Below are 18175 nucleotides of genomic sequence, written 5' to 3' on the forward strand. Positions count from 1 at the left end.
CATTCCTAGCAAAGTCAAGCAGCTAATTTAAAAACAAAAGACCAAGATTATTATGATATTCAATATACAATATTAATATGATATACAGTATACAAGATTAATATGATATACAATATACCAAATTAATATGATATACAATATACAAGATTGTGCCCTTGCCCTTGCCAGGCAGTTCTTGCCAGTCTGCCCACAGTGAGAGGTGTGTTTTTGGGAGGCTTGCTTGTACACTTAAAACATTTGATCTTTCAATTTATAACCATCATCTAGCTGAGAATAATTGTTTTTATTGGTAAAGTGTTCATCTTTTTAATTATGAAAGCTCAAAGTCAGTAGAGGGCATAACTCAAATTCAAGATGGCTGCCAGGCAGAATTTGAATTTGAACAGTAGCTGAATTTGGTGTGTTAAAACACATTTTTACATGATTAAAACAGATATGTTTAAGTTAGTTAAAAACATAATTTAAAAACCTATTTGGGATTTTCATTCGCTCACCCTACTATTCCCCTCTTTCCTTTGCTCTCTTCCACAGTGAAGTCCTTCTGGTCACGGGCTCATTCTTCTGGGGATTTTGTGTGTTTAGGCATTTTTTACATTTGTTCACAATTTGCAATTCTGTTTTAAATTCCAAGAGTGTGTGAATCCTCCCTATTGAACTGTAATATAGCTTTAAATCCCACGAGCAAGAACAACCCTCCGTTTCTAATTGTAATCTCGTTTTAAATCTCACAAGCGTGTGCAATCCTCCAATAGAAATGCAGGAATGTGCTGCCACTCAGTTTAAAGTATTCAGAATTAATCAATGATAGATACAAGTCAGGAAGGAGGTTCATTGCCTGACTGCTATGAGAAATGTTGTTTTTTTGTTATTCTTTTTTGGTTTTAGGTTATTTTATTTTATTTTTTCACATGGAAAGGGGTGAAGTCAACGTGAATTGAGTAACCATGTCTAGTGTTTTTCCGGTGTTTATTGGGTATACACTGATTTCATTGTTTTGTATCAGGGGTGTTTTATCTGTGTTTATCGATTAAAACAGAAATCAGAAGCCCTAAATATACATTAAAGAGAAAGCTGCTTCAGTTTCCTAGGTGCTTAACAAAACAAACATGTAACACATGCTAGATCAGCCATCATTCACTGTTACTAGTATGAAAAAGTGCCATCTAGTGGACAGCTACTGTGGATCAAGCGTCCTTTTGTATTGCTGGCAGCTGTGCATTAGATGGTGTTGTATCTTACTACTATACACACATGTTGTCTGATCTAGCCTGTGCTACAGATGTCTTTGGCTTGCAACTAGAACTGAAGTCAAAATATATTTGACTCAGAATTATTGCACACATTGTAAAGAGGTAAGGGGACAAGAAAACATAAAATATATTTGAACTAAAATGATTCTGTCAGTTTCAATAGCATACTTAAACAGGCCTGTGTTGAGTGTGACAGGATATCACTCAATGCCCCATCAGAAATGTCACTTTGTCACTGTGTTTCTACACAGAAGCAGCTGGGAGAGACACAGACAGAAATACAACAGAGAATCCAGGAGAGACTGAAAGAAATTGAGGGGCTGAAACAGGCTGTGGAGTCACTGAAAGTGGGTATTGACAAGAGGGGGTTATTATTATTATTATTATTATTATTATTATTATTATTATTATTAATTATTATTATAAACAGATGGACTGGAAAACATCTGCAGAAGTTTGCTGTCTATGTCTGATGTGTTTTTCATATAAATTCTAACTGTGTCTCCTCTACTGTGTACTTTCACTCAGAGATCTGCATGCTTAGAAATAAAGGAAAGTGAGAAGATCTTTAATGAGGTGATCCGATCCATTGAGAAGATCCACACTGAGGTTATTGAGCTGATTGGAGCTAACGAGAAGGCTGCAGTGAATCAGGCTGAAGGACGCATGAAGAAACTGGAGCAGGAGATTGCTGAGCTAAAGAGGAGAAACGCTGAGCTGAAACAGCTTTCAGAGACAGAGGATCACATCCATTTTCTACAGGTAACATCACTGCTTGTTAGAAAATCTCAAGTCCATAACTGGGACGGTTTCAGACAGACCTCTCCAATTGAATGAATTCTTGCTTTTCCCCAGGAATGTTTTGGACTCCATTCTGTTTCACTGAAAACTCCTTTTCTCCACTTTCCTGTTGTAGAATTTCCAGTCTCTCTGTGCCCCTCCTGAAGCTGGAGGCTTACCCAGTGTTACTGTCAATACAGGCATCTCTTTTGGGGCTGTGAGGAAAGCTGTATCTGAACTTAAAGACCATATTGAGGACTTCTGCAAGGGGGAATTAGTCAAAATAACCAAAACAGGTTGGTGTGAAATAGATTCATTTGGTAGAGATTTCTCAAATAGATCATGGCTTGAGGAGGGACAGGACTTGCAAGACATTAATAAAGCCCTCTTGCAGATTGTTGGCTATATGAATATTACAGATGTTTTATTTCAAATGATTTCCTCAGGTTGAAACACCCTACCTCATTTACAGTGACATCCCGAGTGTAGAGAGCAGGAAGGAAGAGAGTTTCTAAAGACATTACATGAAAAAACAAGACAATAGCATTCAAACAGAGACAGAGGGATTCACACATTAGAAAACAAATTCTATGTTTCTCTCTTTTTTCTGCCCAGTGAATAAAGTTGCAGTTTACAGTCTGCAGGCTCCAGAACCAAGGAACAGTGCTGCATTTTTAAAATGTAAGTCTGTTTTCACTGAAACATTTGATTGAAAGATGTGTCACTCCATTGAGAGAAGAGCTAACACTACAGAACAGGGAGGGGTGGAGCTTGAGGGCAGCAATTATTATTATTTATTAGTAATTGTGAAGCCATTAATCTACACTCCTCTCCAACAAGTATTGGCTCAGATGAATACATGCAGAATGACTGGGGTGGGGCATTTGTTGCCTGTTTTTCCATTCAGACCTTTCTCTCCCTAAATATCTTGGTATCCCTGAATAGATAATCATCCCATCTTTTAATACATGTACAATGCATGTGAAACAAGTTGTGGGGTAAAATGAACAGCTATCCCTCCCAGTCATCCTGTGCTGGTAGTAAATGTATATTGCAGTATCACTGCTCTTGTGGGATGGATTGCTCATTAAAATATTAGACAGATATTTGAAGAGTGGACGATATTCTCTTGAAGATATTTAGTAAGCAAGGGGTCTGAGTGGGGAAAATGGCAACACATACCCTGTAGGAACATTAAGTGAAATGTAATTGTATGCAGAGTTGCATTTGAGTAGTTCCAATTGAAGAAGTTTGATAAGATCGATGAATTATAATGAACAAAACAATCAAACAGCAAGAGAATTTAATAGCAGCAGTTTATTGAAGACAGAAAAATAAAAAGAGAGAACTTATCTAAAGTCAGAAATAAATCTCAAGTAAGAATTATAGATCAAATCTATTGATTATCAATCTTAAACATCACAGTCTAAATATACAGACGTGCTCAAATTTGTTGGTACCCTTACAGCTCATTGAAATAATGCTTCATTCCTCCTGAAAAGTGATGAAATTAAAAGCTATTTTATCATGTATACTTGCATGCCTTTGGTATGTCATAGAATAAAGCAAAGAAGCTGTGAAAAGAGATGAATTATTGCTTATTCTACAAAGATATTCTAAAATGGCCTGGACACATTTGTTGGTACCCCTTAGAAAAGATAATAAATAATTGGATTATAGTGATATTTCAAACTAATTCGTTTCTTTAATTAGTATCACACATGTCTCCAATCTTGTAATCAGTCATTCAGCCTATTTAAATGGAGAAAAGTAGTCACTGTGCTGTTTGGTATCATTGTGTGCACCACACTGAACATGGACCAGAGAAAGCAAAGGAGAGAGTTGTCTGAGGAGATCAGAAATAAAATAATAGACAAGCATGGTAAAAGTAACGGCTACAAGACCATCTCCAAGCAGCTTGATGTTCCTGTGACAACAGTTGCAAATATTATTAAGAAGTTTAAGGTCCATGGAACTGTAGCCAACCTCCCTGGGCATGGCCGCAAGAGGAAAATCGACCCCAGATTGAACAGAAGGATAGTGCGAATGGTAGAAAAAGAATCAAGGATAACTGCCAAAGAGATACAAGCTGAACTCCAAGGTGAAGGTACGTCATTTTCTGATCGCACCATCCGTCACTTTTTGAGCGAAAGTGGGCTCCATGGAAGAAGACCCAGGAGGACTCCACTTTTGACAGAAAAACATAAAAAAGCCAGACTGGAAAGCCACAATCCTTCTGGGAGAATGTCCTTTGGACAGATGAGTCAAAACTGGAGCTTTTTGGCAAGTCACATCAGCTCTATGTTCACAGACGAAAAAATGAAGCTTTCAAAGAAAAGAACACCATACCTACAGTGAAACATGGAGGAGGCTCGGTTATGTTTTGGGGCTGCTTTGCTGTGCCTGGCACAGGGTGCCTTGAATCTGTGCAGGGCACAATGAAATCTCAAGACTATCAAGGCATTCTGGAGCGAAACGTACTGCCCAGTGTCAGAAAGCTTTGTCTCAGTCACAGGTCATGGGTCCTCCAACAGGATAATGACCCAAAATACACAGCTAAAAGCACCCAAGAATGGATAAGAACAAAACATTGGACTATTCTGAAGTGGCCTTCTATGAGTCCTGATCTGAATCCTATCGAACATCTATGGAAAGAGCTGAAACTTGCAGTCTGGAGAAGGCACCCATCAAACCTGAGACAGCTGGAGCAGTTTGCTCAGGAAGAGTGGGCCAAACTACCTGTTAACAGGTGCAGAAGTCTCATTAAGAGCTACAGAAAACGTTTGATTGCAGTGATTGCCTCTAAAGGTTGTGCAACAAAATATTAGGTTAGCGGTCCCATCATTTTTGTCCATGCCATTTTCATTTGTTTTATTATTTACAATATTATGTTGAATAAAAAATCAAAAGCAAAGTCTGATTTCTATTAAATATGGAATAAACAATGGTGGATGCCAATTACTTTTGTCAGTTTCAAGTTATTTCAGAGAAAATTGTGCATTCTTCGTTTTTTGTGGAGGGGTAGCACCAAATTTGAGCACGTCTGTACGTGTCTATAAAATAGCAGGGAGCATAGAGGAGGGATCATAGAGGAGGGAGCATAGAGCTGGAAGGAGGGAGCATGGAGGAGGGATCAGAGGAGAGGGAGCAGGGAGGAGGGAGCAGAGGAGAGGGAGGAGGGAGCACACAGGAGGGAGGAGGGAATAGGGAGGATGGAGCATAAAGGAGGGAGCATGGAAGAGGGAGAATGGAGGGAGCAGGGAGGAGGGAGCAAGGAGGAGAGAGCATGGAGAAGATAGCAGGGAAAATGGAGGAGGGAGGATGCAGCAGGGAGCATGCAGGAGAGATGAGGGAGCAGGTGAATTGTGTTAATTGTGACAGGGGTTAAAGGTGCGTTCCTTAATTTTCCATTTTAAACGTTATTCAAATGCGTTTGTCTCTAGACTGATGTGAACTGGGTTAACGCTAATCAAAGTTTACCATTGTTTATATTTATGTAATGTAAACTAGATAACTCTGCGATTCAAAAGAAGCTTCTTTTTTTTACAAGGGATTGTGGCAAAGTGGCTGCTGATTAGAAACAGATGCAGAGGTGATGCAGTGCAGAAATAATCACACAAAGGAAACTGTAATCCGTTTTGGAAAAGGGGTTCTTTTTATTTGTGAACTCCCGGTCTGGCGACCAAACAATATTCCTCCGGCAATACACACCAATGTGTAGAGCACAGAAGGAAACGATAAGAAGTGGTTTGCAGACCAAATAATAATACACGTTATCCGCCCCACAATAATACATACACAGTCACTAGACCTGGGTGCGTGCAGTAGTGCTCGTGGTAGGCGATAACGATCAAACAGTGACTGTGGTGTTGTTGTTCCGGGTAGTGCTGGCCCAAGGTGACAGCTCCGGAGACGTGTTAGCCGTCTAGTGATTTACAAAAACAAAAGACAATTACTAACAGCGACAAAACAAACAAAACACTCACACTCACTCAACTCTTTTTCACAGATTATTAGGGATTTTTTCCGCTCCTTCCAGTTTCTTATCTCTTTGAACCAAGCAAAGGAAAAGATTTACAATTCTTTGTCCCCTTCATGCTATCATGCATGAGCCCTTGGTAAACGAGTGCAGCTGTCTACACTGTCTGCAGCTGCTACATCGTTTCCCTTCCGGGTCAATACGTTCCTGCAACAGAGTCTCGTCTTCTTCCAGACTGACCGACTTACCGACCCGGAGAAAGAACTGTCAGGCCAGCCCGTCCATAGACTTCCTCTCGCTGCTTAGCGCCCTCACAGGTCGGGAGGGTGATTTACAACCAAAACTCATTGTATTTCTGTCACATATCCCACTGCTCAGAGTGGAGCCGAAGGAACACTCGGCTGAATCTATCTTTCCCATTACTCCTCCCTCCTGAGAAAAATAATCTGCATTTTGATGGTCTTTCCCCCGCACGGTGTACCATGTGGTACATGAAGGGCTGCAACGCCAGATACCACCGAGTTATCCGGGCATTGCTGTCCTTCATTGTACTTAAACACTTGAGTGGGGCGTGGTCAGTGACGAGATAAAATGAGTGTCCCAGCAGGTAGTATCATAAAGAGTGAGTAGCCCATTTAATGGCCAGACACTCCTTTTCGACGACGGAGTAGTTGCATTCCCGAGGTAGCATCTTTTTGCTGAGCTACAGTATTGGGTGTTCTACTCCATTGCATTGTTCCGGAGTGGTCCCTCTGGATCCCGCCACTGCAACCTAGCAAACAGTCCTCGGAGCCGGAGAGTGAAAGCCTCCATAGCCTCATCACTATTTTATCTGCACCTAAACAATTGAGCTCTCAACTTAGCTACAACAACCCTATCTCCATATAACTTCTGTAAGACCTCCCATTCTTGAGCACTCGTGGCCCCAGCTGTAGGTGCCAATACCGCCCTCCTTGCATCCCCTTCTAAAGCACGAATGATAAAATCTACCTTCTGTCCCTCATCTAGCAACATTCAGTACGTTTACATGACAAAACTGAATCAGAAAACTGATTTTCTTAAAACGTCACTTTTCTGTGTTTACATGATTAACGATAGAAAATCTAATTAGCATTCAACTGTATACATGGACTGAAGTTTTTGGAAAACACAGTATATTTTCGCATGCAAAGTACTGTAGTAGCCTAAGTACGATTTGAAGACCGTACATTTCTGCGATAGAACAGAGACCAATCCAATATAGTGCTTTATCAAAGTGTCAGGTCTTAAATTCAAAGATTACTATCCTATACCTCTATTCAGATTCCCCACAATGTGCAATCAGCCTTTCCAACAGCACATCATGTTCTATATTACCAGTTTCTTTTGCAGACTTTTAAATTATTACGTCATTTTAAAGCTGGAAAACATTTGCTGTTTCAGTACGGGCTATTAACAAATACATACAACTTTAACAAATGTATTACTTTATCCCTAACTAGACAAATGGATGCATGCAGACTGACTACAGATTATTATTATTTTCTCTGTTTTCTAAAACCACGTGCAGGAATGAAGGTCAAAGTTTGCACATGTGCAGTACGCTATCGGAATAAGTTTTCCGAAAAGTGTGTTTACATGACATACATCTTGTTAGTTTTCAGCATTTAATCTAGATGCTGTTTTCCGAAAACTGACTTTCGGTATGTTCAGATACATTTTCCGAAAACTGTGTTTACATAACTTTTCATATCGGAATTAAGAATTCTTATGCTCATGTAAATGCACGGATTGTCTGTAGCTGTGCCTGCCAGTCTCCAAATGTTACTTCACTACCTATCCCCTTTAACTTCGGGATCCATCGAGCTCCCATAAACATGGCCATCACCATGGTTACCGCTTCTGGACGTGCTACCACCTGTTGACCCTGCCCTGGTGTGGATTTAACACCTAGATCCTGCCGACTACGCCAAAAAAAGCAATGTCACCACTTAGAGACAGACTACGCCACCTGGTGGAGAAACTATGGGCTCCAGGTCCCGTTAAAGTATGGAGGGAAAGATACTTCTGACAGGTACTGTACAGAGTATCTTACAGTGCTTAACATTTACCATTAACTTCTACTGTTTCTCTTTTCAGATTCTTTATCTAGATCCACACCTCAAGCATCAAACATGAGAGTCAACACAGGTAAGTAATTTAAATAATTGATTTTTTAATTTAAATAGAGGGAATCAGATTAAAACTGGGATGAAAATTGTATGTCGAAAGAACACAAATAAAGAAAAAAATCAGATAAAAGTAACTTCATAAAATAAATTGACCAAAATAAAAAAAAACACAAAAACATATTCCAATCATTGCTTGTGTGCACAAAGGAAATAAATAATAATATTAATAATAATAATAATAATAATAATAATAATAATAATAATAATAATAATAATAATAATAAATTCAGATCTTATGCGTTGCTGTCCTCAAAAGAAAAGGAATAACCAAAAATACTGCAAGCAGCCCACATTGCACTGTAGGCTGCTTCAGGAATGGTCTCTAAACAGAAGAGCAGCGTTGGTTCTCTGTGATCTGTCTATCAGCTTCCCCATAGTGTCTGCCTGGTCACGAGCGCTTTCAAAATGAGACAAAGAAAAAAAACAAACAGCAAATCTACTGCAAATATCTCAGTCCACAAGAATTTATAAAATAGTAAACAGTCCAAAAGCATTAAAATGGTGGAAGTTGTAAAAATGTAGAAAAAAAGAAGGGACCGGCGAGAGACGAGTCTTTCAAATCTGAGCGCTCACTCTTCCTATTACTGAGCAGGTTTTCTGATTCAGATTTTCCTCAGCTTTAAACACGTCATCCACATTAAAAAGTTTCCCCTCTCAGTTTTTACCCCGTTCCTTTACTTTACTTTCTTTGTTTCTTACTGCATTACGTTCCCCATCCTTCCTATTTTCTTAAACTACCTTTGTATAACCAATTCATCTTTCATTCGGTCCCAGTGTGCAGTTAACAAGCCATCAACATTAGTGAATTTTACACAGGGATCCTTACTAAAGATGTAATCAACCAACTGGTGCTAAATAGAAATAAAGAAAAACATGTGGAAAAAGTTTCAATAATTAAGTGAGTTGTGAAAAAAAGTTTACAATCAGATGGTAAGAAAAAGCAAAGAGAAAACAGATTACATGTAGTGATAAGAAAAAAGACTGGTGACACACGTACGTACCTCTCGACTGCCATGTGGTTTACAGTTCAGCCCTTGCATTCAATTCACTGGGTTGATGCCAATTCATTACACAATTCAATGTGTTTATATTCCCCGTTAATTTGGAGTGGCAGTCAGGCTGGCTTGCTGGGAGACACTCATAGTAAACACAAACACAACTGTTTACTGCATTTTAATACACACTGTTGTCTGCAATTACTGTACTGAATACTTCTTGATGGACAACTTTATAGTCTGAACCTAGTGTTTCTTTTTTTTCTTTTTTCTTCCAGTCCCTTCATTGTTCAGGTCCATCGCTGCCACGCTCAACCCTGGTGTTACAAACTGCTGACTGGCTGCATTCAGTACTGGAGTCTAACCAGATCGAGATTTAAAAAAAAAATACAAATAAAAAAATATCCACAGAAATTGCTGAACATTTTAAATGTGTATAATTCTGTTTAGTTTCTGTCAGTGCTAAAAGTAATACCTCCCTCCTTGCATCCCCTTCTAAAGCACAAATGATCAAATCTACCTTCTGTCCTTCATCTAACATTTGCAATCTCAACATTGTTTATAGCTATGCCTGCCATTCTCCAAATTTTACTTCACTACCTATCCCCTTTAACTTCGGGATCCATGGAGCTCCCATAAACATGGGCATCACCATGGTTACCGTACTAGAGTCCTGTTTTACATTCAGTTTTGGTTCAATAGTGTGTGGTTAACATATATTCTATTTCTATCAACTCCTGCTAAGGGACAAAAAAAAAACATTGGGCCAGATATTCAGAAGAGATGCAAGTTTTGCAAGAGCACTTGCAAGGATTTTTTCTAATTGTTACCAGGACAAATTGTCACTGGAATGAATTGTTGTACACCCATTATTTGGGCATCTAAATATGCCAATCACACAAGTTATATATGTAATCTGAAACCTCTTTATTTATTTAGAAGCACATGAAAAGAGAGCCCCAGGCAGTTCCCCTGATTTGAGGATGGTCCTGGTTGGGAAGATTGGAGTTGGGAAAAGTGCCTCAGGAAACACCATCCTGGGCAAAAAGGTGTTTACATCACAAGCCAGTGACACCTCAGTTACAAATGTATGTGAGAAGGGAGAAGGAGAGGTTTCCGGGAGACGTGTTGTTGTGGTCGACACTCCAGCCTTTGGCACAGACCTCTCTCTGGATGAAGTCACTGAAGAAAAATGCATTGCTCTGTCTGCCCCGGGACCCCACGCTATTCTCCTGGTGATTGAGATGGGCCGATTCACAGGTGAAGACAAGAGAACAGTGGAGACAATCCTGAGGAGATACGGAGAGGAAGCTGAGAGATACACGATGGTCCTTTTCACCAACTGGGACAAACTAGGAGAGAAGAAAATTAAGGAGTTCATTCAGGGAGCCAGCAAGGAGCTCCGGGAGCTTGTTGAGAAGTGTGGGGGCCATTATCATGCCTTCAACAACAAGGAAGAGAGTGATTGCACCCAGGTTTCTGAGCTACTGGAAAAAATAGACAGGATGGTGGAAGGTAACAGGGGAAGCCACTACACCAGTGAGATGATCAGACAGGTGAAAAAAATGAGGAAGAGCAAAGAGCTCATTTGTGAAGAAATGGACGTTGAAGAGCAAGCCAATGATAAGCCAAGCAAGTCTGGTAAGCTGTGTACTCTCTACCCACACCACCCTCCTAGTTAGTGGGAAAGGGTTCCTGTGCTCTCTTTCATCCAAAGGCATGTTAATAATACTGACAGCCACAAAAAAAAACTGTCAGGACATCTCTGTTAAACCAGTGAGGGAAATAACAAAAGCACAACATTAAAATTAGGCGACTGCAAAAATGAAATGCAAGTTAAAAGTAGGACTGGGATGAACAATTAATGTAATTTATCAGCTCTGTTTGAAATAAAATTAAGGGGACCAGAATTAGGCGCAGGCAAGATAGGAAGGTAAAAACAAAGATTGTTTTACTTTTTGCATTTACTTTTTCCAAAATACTGGTTTTATTTATTTTAGCAATATGCACCCCTATTAATATAAATAATACTGACATCAGCATAAGACACGTACGCACCTCTCGACTACCGTGTGGTTTCAGTTTGAGTCCAGCCCAAACAAAGTGCAATGCAAACTGTGCAGATGGCTCTTGACATATGGAGGCACAACGAATCTCCAAGCTAAGGAGGGCTGTTTAAATAAAAGCCTTTGTGTCTGTCCCTATCCAAGGCTAAAGATAGGAGCTACTTGCAGTACAGGGCTGTCAGTCATATCTCTTATGCTGGATCCTGGTGAATGGCCCCGCCCACTCGGGTTGCACAGCGTTCCGTAAATGGGGTGTAGGATGAAATCTTGGGACTCAGAAGTTGCTGCAATTTATTTTCCTTCCCTGCAAATAAGCAATTCAGAAGGTTATTTAACGGGGTTTTTGCCTGCTTTTACAGGACAGACGAGCACTACATTTAGCTCTTGTTAGCAGGCACGCGGGTCTGCGTATCGGTGCCTGTGAACGCTGGAAGGACTTTGCTTTTGCTTGCTTCCCGAGGGGTGTTCTCTTAGCTTTTTAATATATGTAGAGGCTGCATAATCTTTTGGTATAGTTCTGTGGGGTGAGTGGTTGGGCTGGAGAGGCTGGGTTCTTTCCCCCCCAGCGCAGTCATGCTCTGGGGGACGGGCCATGTCTCGGCTTTCATTTTCATAATTGTTTTAATATTTGGGGGGTAGGAGGCAGACACTACTGTGGCATATGTTAATCATTTATTATTTTCCATTCATGGTTTTGCAGCCTCGTCTTATTGGGTGGAGGTGGCCCATAGCCACTTCCTCTCTGCGGCACTGGGATGCATGGAACTGTTCATGCTTTTCCAGCCGGCCTCACACAGGTAGCCATCAAGCACCCATGGACGAGGCCTCATTGCCAAATTTATCTTTCACAGACCCTGAGTGCCCATCACAGTCATCGGGCCCGAAGAGCCCATCACAGTTCATTAAATCTTCTGTAATTGCAATAATTCATTCATTGCGGATTCTCCGAGCTGAAAAGAATTGGCTGCAGCACAGATGAAGAGACAGTGGGAAACAAAATCAGGAAGCAGAAAAATTGTGAAGAGATGAAAGTTCAGGAGGGAGTCCATGCAAAGCCTCATAATTCTGCTAAGCTGTGTAATCTCTGGGCCCTATTTAGCAAATATGTGCACAGCCACTATTGCTTGTGCAAAAATGACAGCATTAGCGAACCGCTGCAATAGCGCACGAAAACGTGATTTAGAAGTCGGGTCTCATGACAGTCTGTTTGCCCACACGTGCGCCTGATTCTGATGCGCTAACTCTATGCAGATTATTTTTTGTGATTGCCTTAGGGGTTTGCAAACGTTGCTAAATAGGTTCCATCTATCTCCCTCCCTCCTAGTTACTGGGAAAAAGGTTCCTGTGTTCTTTCATCCAAAGGCAGGCCTTTATATCTGTAATGTTTAATTATACTGACATCAGGATAAGACACGTGTCACCACTTAGAAGACTATGCCACCTGGTGGAGAAACTACGGGCACCAGGCCCCGTTAAAGTATGGAGGGAAAGATACTTCTGACAGGTACTGTACAGAGTATCTTACAGTGCTTAACATTTACCATTAACTTCTACTGTTTCTCTTTTCAGATTCTTTATCTAGATCCACACCTCTGGCATCGAACATGAGAGACAACACAGGTAAGTAATTTAAAACTGGGATAAAAATTGTGTGTCGAAAGAACACACAAATAAAGAAAAATCAGATAAAAGTAACTTCATAAAATAAATTGTCCAAAAAAAAAAACAGAAAAAAAAACACAAAAACATATTCCAATCACTGCTTGTGTGCACCAAGTCCTTCAGGATTTGTGGAAATAAATAAATAAAAAAAAACAATTCAGATCTTATGCGTTGCTGTCCTCAAAAGAAAAGGAATAACCATAACTGCAAGCAGCCCACATTGCACTGTAGGCTGCTTCAGGAATGGTCTCTAAACAGGAAAGCAGCGCTGGTTCTCTGTGATCTATCAGCTTCCCCAGCGTGTCTGCCTTGATCTCAGTCCACAAGAATTTATAAAAAATATTAAAAACAGTCCAAAAACATTTAAACGGCAAAAGATGCAAAAATGTAGAAGAAAAGAAGGGAAGTTATCCAATCTGGTAAGAGACCAGCCTTTCAAATCCGAGCGCTCACTTATCCTATTACTGAGCAGGTTTTCTGATTCAGATTTTCTTCATCTTTAAACACGTCATTCACATTAAAAAGTTTCCCCTCTCAGTTTTTACCCCGTTCCTTTACTTTACTTTCTTTGTTTCTTACTGCATTACGTTCCCCATCCTTCCTATTTTCTTAAACTACCTTTTTATAACCAAACCTATTCCTCATTTTTCATTCAGTCCCGGTGTGTAGTTAACAAAGCAGACAACGTCAGTGAATTTTACACGGGGATCCTTACTAAAGACGAGATCAACCAATTAGTGCTAAATAGAAATCATCAATTAAGAAACACACGTGGGGAAAAAGGTTCATAATTAAGTGAGTTGTGAAAAAAGTTTACAATCAGATAGTGACAAAAAGCAAAGAGAATGAAAAGTACATGAATTGATAAGAAAAAAAGACTTTGACAGTGATTTGTGACAGTACCTCTCGACTGCCATGTGGTTTGCGATTCAGCACTTGCATTCAGTTCAGTGGGTTGATGCCAATTCATTACTGTGGCAAAGTTGTGAGTGGATACAGCTGAGTGCAGTGCAGAGCAGATTAATCACACAGACAATTGCTTTCAGGTGCAAGGGTGTTTTATTAATAAATGACAATGTCCAGAGCCCGAAGGTAAACATCAGTAAATAATTATGTTGGAGTGATACAGAGGCGTGTATCGCTCGTATTTTTAATCCCAGGGTTTGACCCGCAACCAAAAGTCCAGGTTTTTACACACACCAACACTAAACACAAAACGCAAGACAGTGAAGTGATATTACGTGCTAGTGGTGTAATACAGTTCTCTGTGGAATCCTGGGGTGAAAGTGATGTCCGGGTTAATGCTGGCTTTCGGTACAGCTCCGGAGCATACTACTGGTAGTCTATTAACAAACACAAGAAAAAAAACACGGTTTTACAATACGGCAACACAGACTCTTTGTAGGCTAAAACACTAATCATTTACCAAGGAACAGATCACTTAAACCACGCCCCCTATTTATACCCTCGCTCATGACCCCTAGGTTAACGAACGCATCCGCTCCTCCAATCCTCAGATACCACGTCGTCTCCCGTCCTGGTCATTGAGCTTGGGTGCCGTAGCTCCGCCCCCTTCCTAAATGACCGACTTCCACCTAACCTATGGAATAAATTGTCGTGCCATTTAATTAAATGCCCTCACAGGGAGATCTAACACCAAGAATCATTCGATCTCTGTCACAGGCATATATTGACCAGTTGATTTATTAGTCGGCAATATACAGACAATGTTTAAGTTTTAAGACTGTGATGAGGCAAAAAGAAAGTTCAGACCAGTGCGTTGTTGGAACATTTCTACATGGTTAGAATGCATAGACAGCCAATCACTGAATGGGATTAATGTGTTTGGAAAAGAGTCATTTCAAAAATCGAATTTGCAAACCACTATGTAAAAAAACATGTAGTTAGCAGTTTTATTTTATTTATTTTGTTTAATATATTTTTTCTTTACAGAAATAATTCCTACTGTTTTTAAAAGTCTATTACTTTTGAATACCCAGGCAGTGTGGTTATTTGACAACAGTGCTCTCCTATAGGTGAAGTCAGTGATGAGAGTATCTATACTTTCAGTTCTTCTAACTGAGTCCTGTGAGGAATGCATTCGTTTTATGAAAGCAGGGTTATTCCTGGCAGTGTTTCTGTCACAATATGTTTGTTCTTGTTCATTGCAGAGTTGAGGATTGTGCTGCTTGGGAAGACTGGAGTTGGGAAGAGTGCAGCAGGAAACACCATCCTGGGAAGAAGGGAGTTTGATTCAAAACTCAGCGCCACTTCCATAACTAATAAGTGTAAGAAGGGCACGGCAGAAGTTTCTGGGAGACACATAGCTGTGATTGACACTCCCGGTCTGTTTGACACAGAGCTCACTGCTGATCAGATTAAACAGGAGATTGAGAAATGTATCTCTCTGTCTGCCCCGGGACCCCACGCTTTGCTGTTGGTTCTACAGGTGGGCCAATACACACAGAGAGAGAGGGAAGCAGTGAAGATTATTTTGGGTGAGCGTGCTGCCAGATACATGATGGTTCTTTTCACCCATGAAGACAGTCTGGAAGATGGCATGACAATTGAGAAATACATTGAGGGAGTCAAAGGGGATCTCCAGCAGCTTATTGATGAATGTGGGGGCAGGTATCATGTCTTTAACAATAAAGACAAGAGCAATACAGCACAAGCTATTGAACTGGTCAAGGAAATAGAGGCGATGGTGGAACGTAATTGTGGGAGGTTTTACACCATGGAGATGTACAATAAGGCAGCTGCATCCACCAGTCAAAATGTAGAAATGGAGAAGGGAAAAGTGAGGAAGGAAAGGCCACCGCATAAGACTGTGCAGAGCTCCAGAGATGGGTGTAATTTGATGTAATCTGTTTAACATATCTGACGTGTTTATTGAATGTCCTCTGCATAATTATTTTCTTTACTAATATGTGCTTGATTTTGTTTTCTTTTTATTTGAAACAGCCAATGATTAATAACCAATGCTTAACATTGTATTTAGCTCTATAAATCAGTATGAATTTCCTTTCAGTACACCTTATATTGCCTTGCATAAAAAAGCTAAATACAAAATGAATTCTGTGTTAGTAAATTCTGAAAAACAAATAAAAATTGTTAAGAAAATAAATGTGTCTGTCTCTTCATTTAATTGAATGTAACTTATTTCTGTACTCGGGTCCCTTGCTCACTAAATGTATTGGAATACCTGAATACATAATCTTTAAACACATGGTAAAGAATTTACAATCCATCCCACAGGAGCAGCGGCACCTCACATATTATCAATTGACTACCGATGCAGAATGACTGTGTGGGACCGATGTTCTCCGTTTACACAACACACATTCATGGTGGCACTGCCATTGCAAAAGCATGTTTTGTGCTAAATGGCTTTTCTGCATTCAAAAACAGCAGCACCTGGGAAATCTAAATCTTTCACATACTATATTCTAAATCTTTCACATACTATATTCAAGTCCTTTGAAGCCCAGCTGATCAGGTGTTATTGGTTTAGTAAAGATGTTTTGCAACATGGCTGCTAATGTTTGGGACAGATTTTTTTTCGACAATAACTGTGGCATCGAAGGTGGTCTTGATTTTCCTTGGGGGTGACTGACTGAAATAATTACATTGTGGGGGTGGGGGGGGTCACAGGATTGGAGCAATAATTTGTTGTATTTTATTTGTTTGAAAAATTCACTAGGAATACTGTCCTCCCTTGCAGTTCTCCCTGATCAGGAAGTGGCTTACTCTGTTGTCTCTCTTCATCAATCTTGGAAGCCCTTAAAGAAAACATCTAATTCTCCGATTCATATAGATGGTGATAGAATGATACATGGAGATTCTCAACATTCATTCTTATTACAATAATAATTTTATAATAATTTAGCAGTTTTAGTTTTCTGATGGGACTCTTCATGCTGCAGAGACAGATTTTTAAGCTCTTGTTCAATAAAATCTATTTACTTTCTGTTCCATACATAAAATAGCTGCTTTTTGAACAGACATTGCTCTCAAATACGGCATAAATGCACCCCAGAAGCAGGAAGAATGTCTCTTTCTGGGGTTAGTCTCCACAGATCTTTTAGGTCAATTCAGATCCATACCAAAGCTTGGGTGTCCTGTAATTATTGTCTTCCTTGCTTCCGGTCAGGCAGAAGCACAGTGCACCTGATTAATCAGTGGCAGGAGATATTCTAGAGTTCCTCTGAGCAGCAGTGGTGTTCTAGTTCCCTCGAGTCAGCTGTGCTGGCTGGCTTCAGCTGCAGACTGCCTGGCGTCCCCCGCAGCAGCGAGCACAGCGACAAGCTCGCTACACAGTGCTTCACCCCTTGCATTGGTCATGTGTGCAATCCTAGTAAACATCAAACGAGTTGCTGTTGAATTCTCAGTCTATTAGATACATTTAGGAGCCATTCAAAATGATCATCAATTACAGCAAACGTACACAACAACTGCTGTAGAATTGTGGAGCTGAAGTTTTCTATACTGGTATGCTTATCTAAGGCTCAACTTGGTGTAGATTTCCTGTTAACTCCAGCGTATCCCGGGTGGATCAGCAGTATAATGGAAGCTGAGGCTCAAGGAAAGTAAAGTGACCTCTACTGGCACAGAGAGCAGAGCAACTGGACCTCCTGTGAGCCGTCCATGTCAGGCCTGATGAGAAATGAAAAGAAACATCACCCCTCAGTGTAATATAGAACCATTGCAGTGCCACTGTCTGTCTGTCTGTCTGCCATTGAAGATCATGAGGGTATAGTTAGCACACTGTGGTCCCATTCTACCAGCCTCACCCCATTGTAGCTGCCCTATACTTGTGCTACCATTGCCCCTCAGTGTAATACAGAGCCATTGCAGTGCCGCTGTCTGTCTGTCTGCCATTGAAGATCATGAGGGTATAGTTAGCACACTGTGGTCCCATTCTACCAGCCTCACTCCATTGTAGCTGCCATTGTAATACAGAACACTATTTTCTATATGCACTCACACACACACACACACACACACACACTGAGGCACACACACACACACACACACACACACAGAGGTACTGACACGCACACACACACACACACTGAGGCACACACACACTGAGGCAAACACACACACACTGAGGCAAACACACACACACACACACACACACAGAGGTACTGACACGCACACACAGAGGTACTGACACGCACACACACACACTCTCTCTCTCTCACACACACACACACACACTCTCTCTCAC

General features: G+C 40.5%; 1 protein-coding gene across 3 annotated transcripts in view; it reads left to right on the plus strand.

Moving 5' to 3' along the window:
• Positions 1 to 16059, plus strand: part of LOC117433057 (GTPase IMAP family member 8-like) — a 267258-nt gene extending 251199 nt beyond the window's left edge. For 2 of the 3 annotated variants that reach the window (XM_059016272.1, XM_059016273.1), the window contains exons 6-10: positions 2646 to 2711; positions 8128 to 8178; positions 10154 to 10855; positions 12850 to 12900; positions 15114 to 16059. In XM_059016272.1, coding sequence (XP_058872255.1) covers positions 2646 to 2711; positions 8128 to 8178; positions 10154 to 10855; positions 12850 to 12900; positions 15114 to 15808 — 1565 coding nt within the window. In that variant the 3' untranslated portion in view covers positions 15809 to 16059. Of the gene's footprint in view, positions 1 to 1501; positions 1598 to 1778; positions 2013 to 2166; positions 2327 to 2645; positions 2712 to 8127; positions 8179 to 10153; positions 10856 to 12849; positions 12901 to 15113 lie in introns of all 3 variants that reach the window. The other variant, XM_059016274.1, reaches the window with a different exon arrangement.
• Positions 16060 to 18175: the final 2116 nt, after the last annotated feature.

This window comes from Acipenser ruthenus, chromosome 52, assembly GCF_902713425.1.
Source record: "Acipenser ruthenus chromosome 52, fAciRut3.2 maternal haplotype, whole genome shotgun sequence".
NCBI classification, from domain to species: domain Eukaryota; kingdom Metazoa; phylum Chordata; class Actinopteri; order Acipenseriformes; family Acipenseridae; genus Acipenser; species Acipenser ruthenus.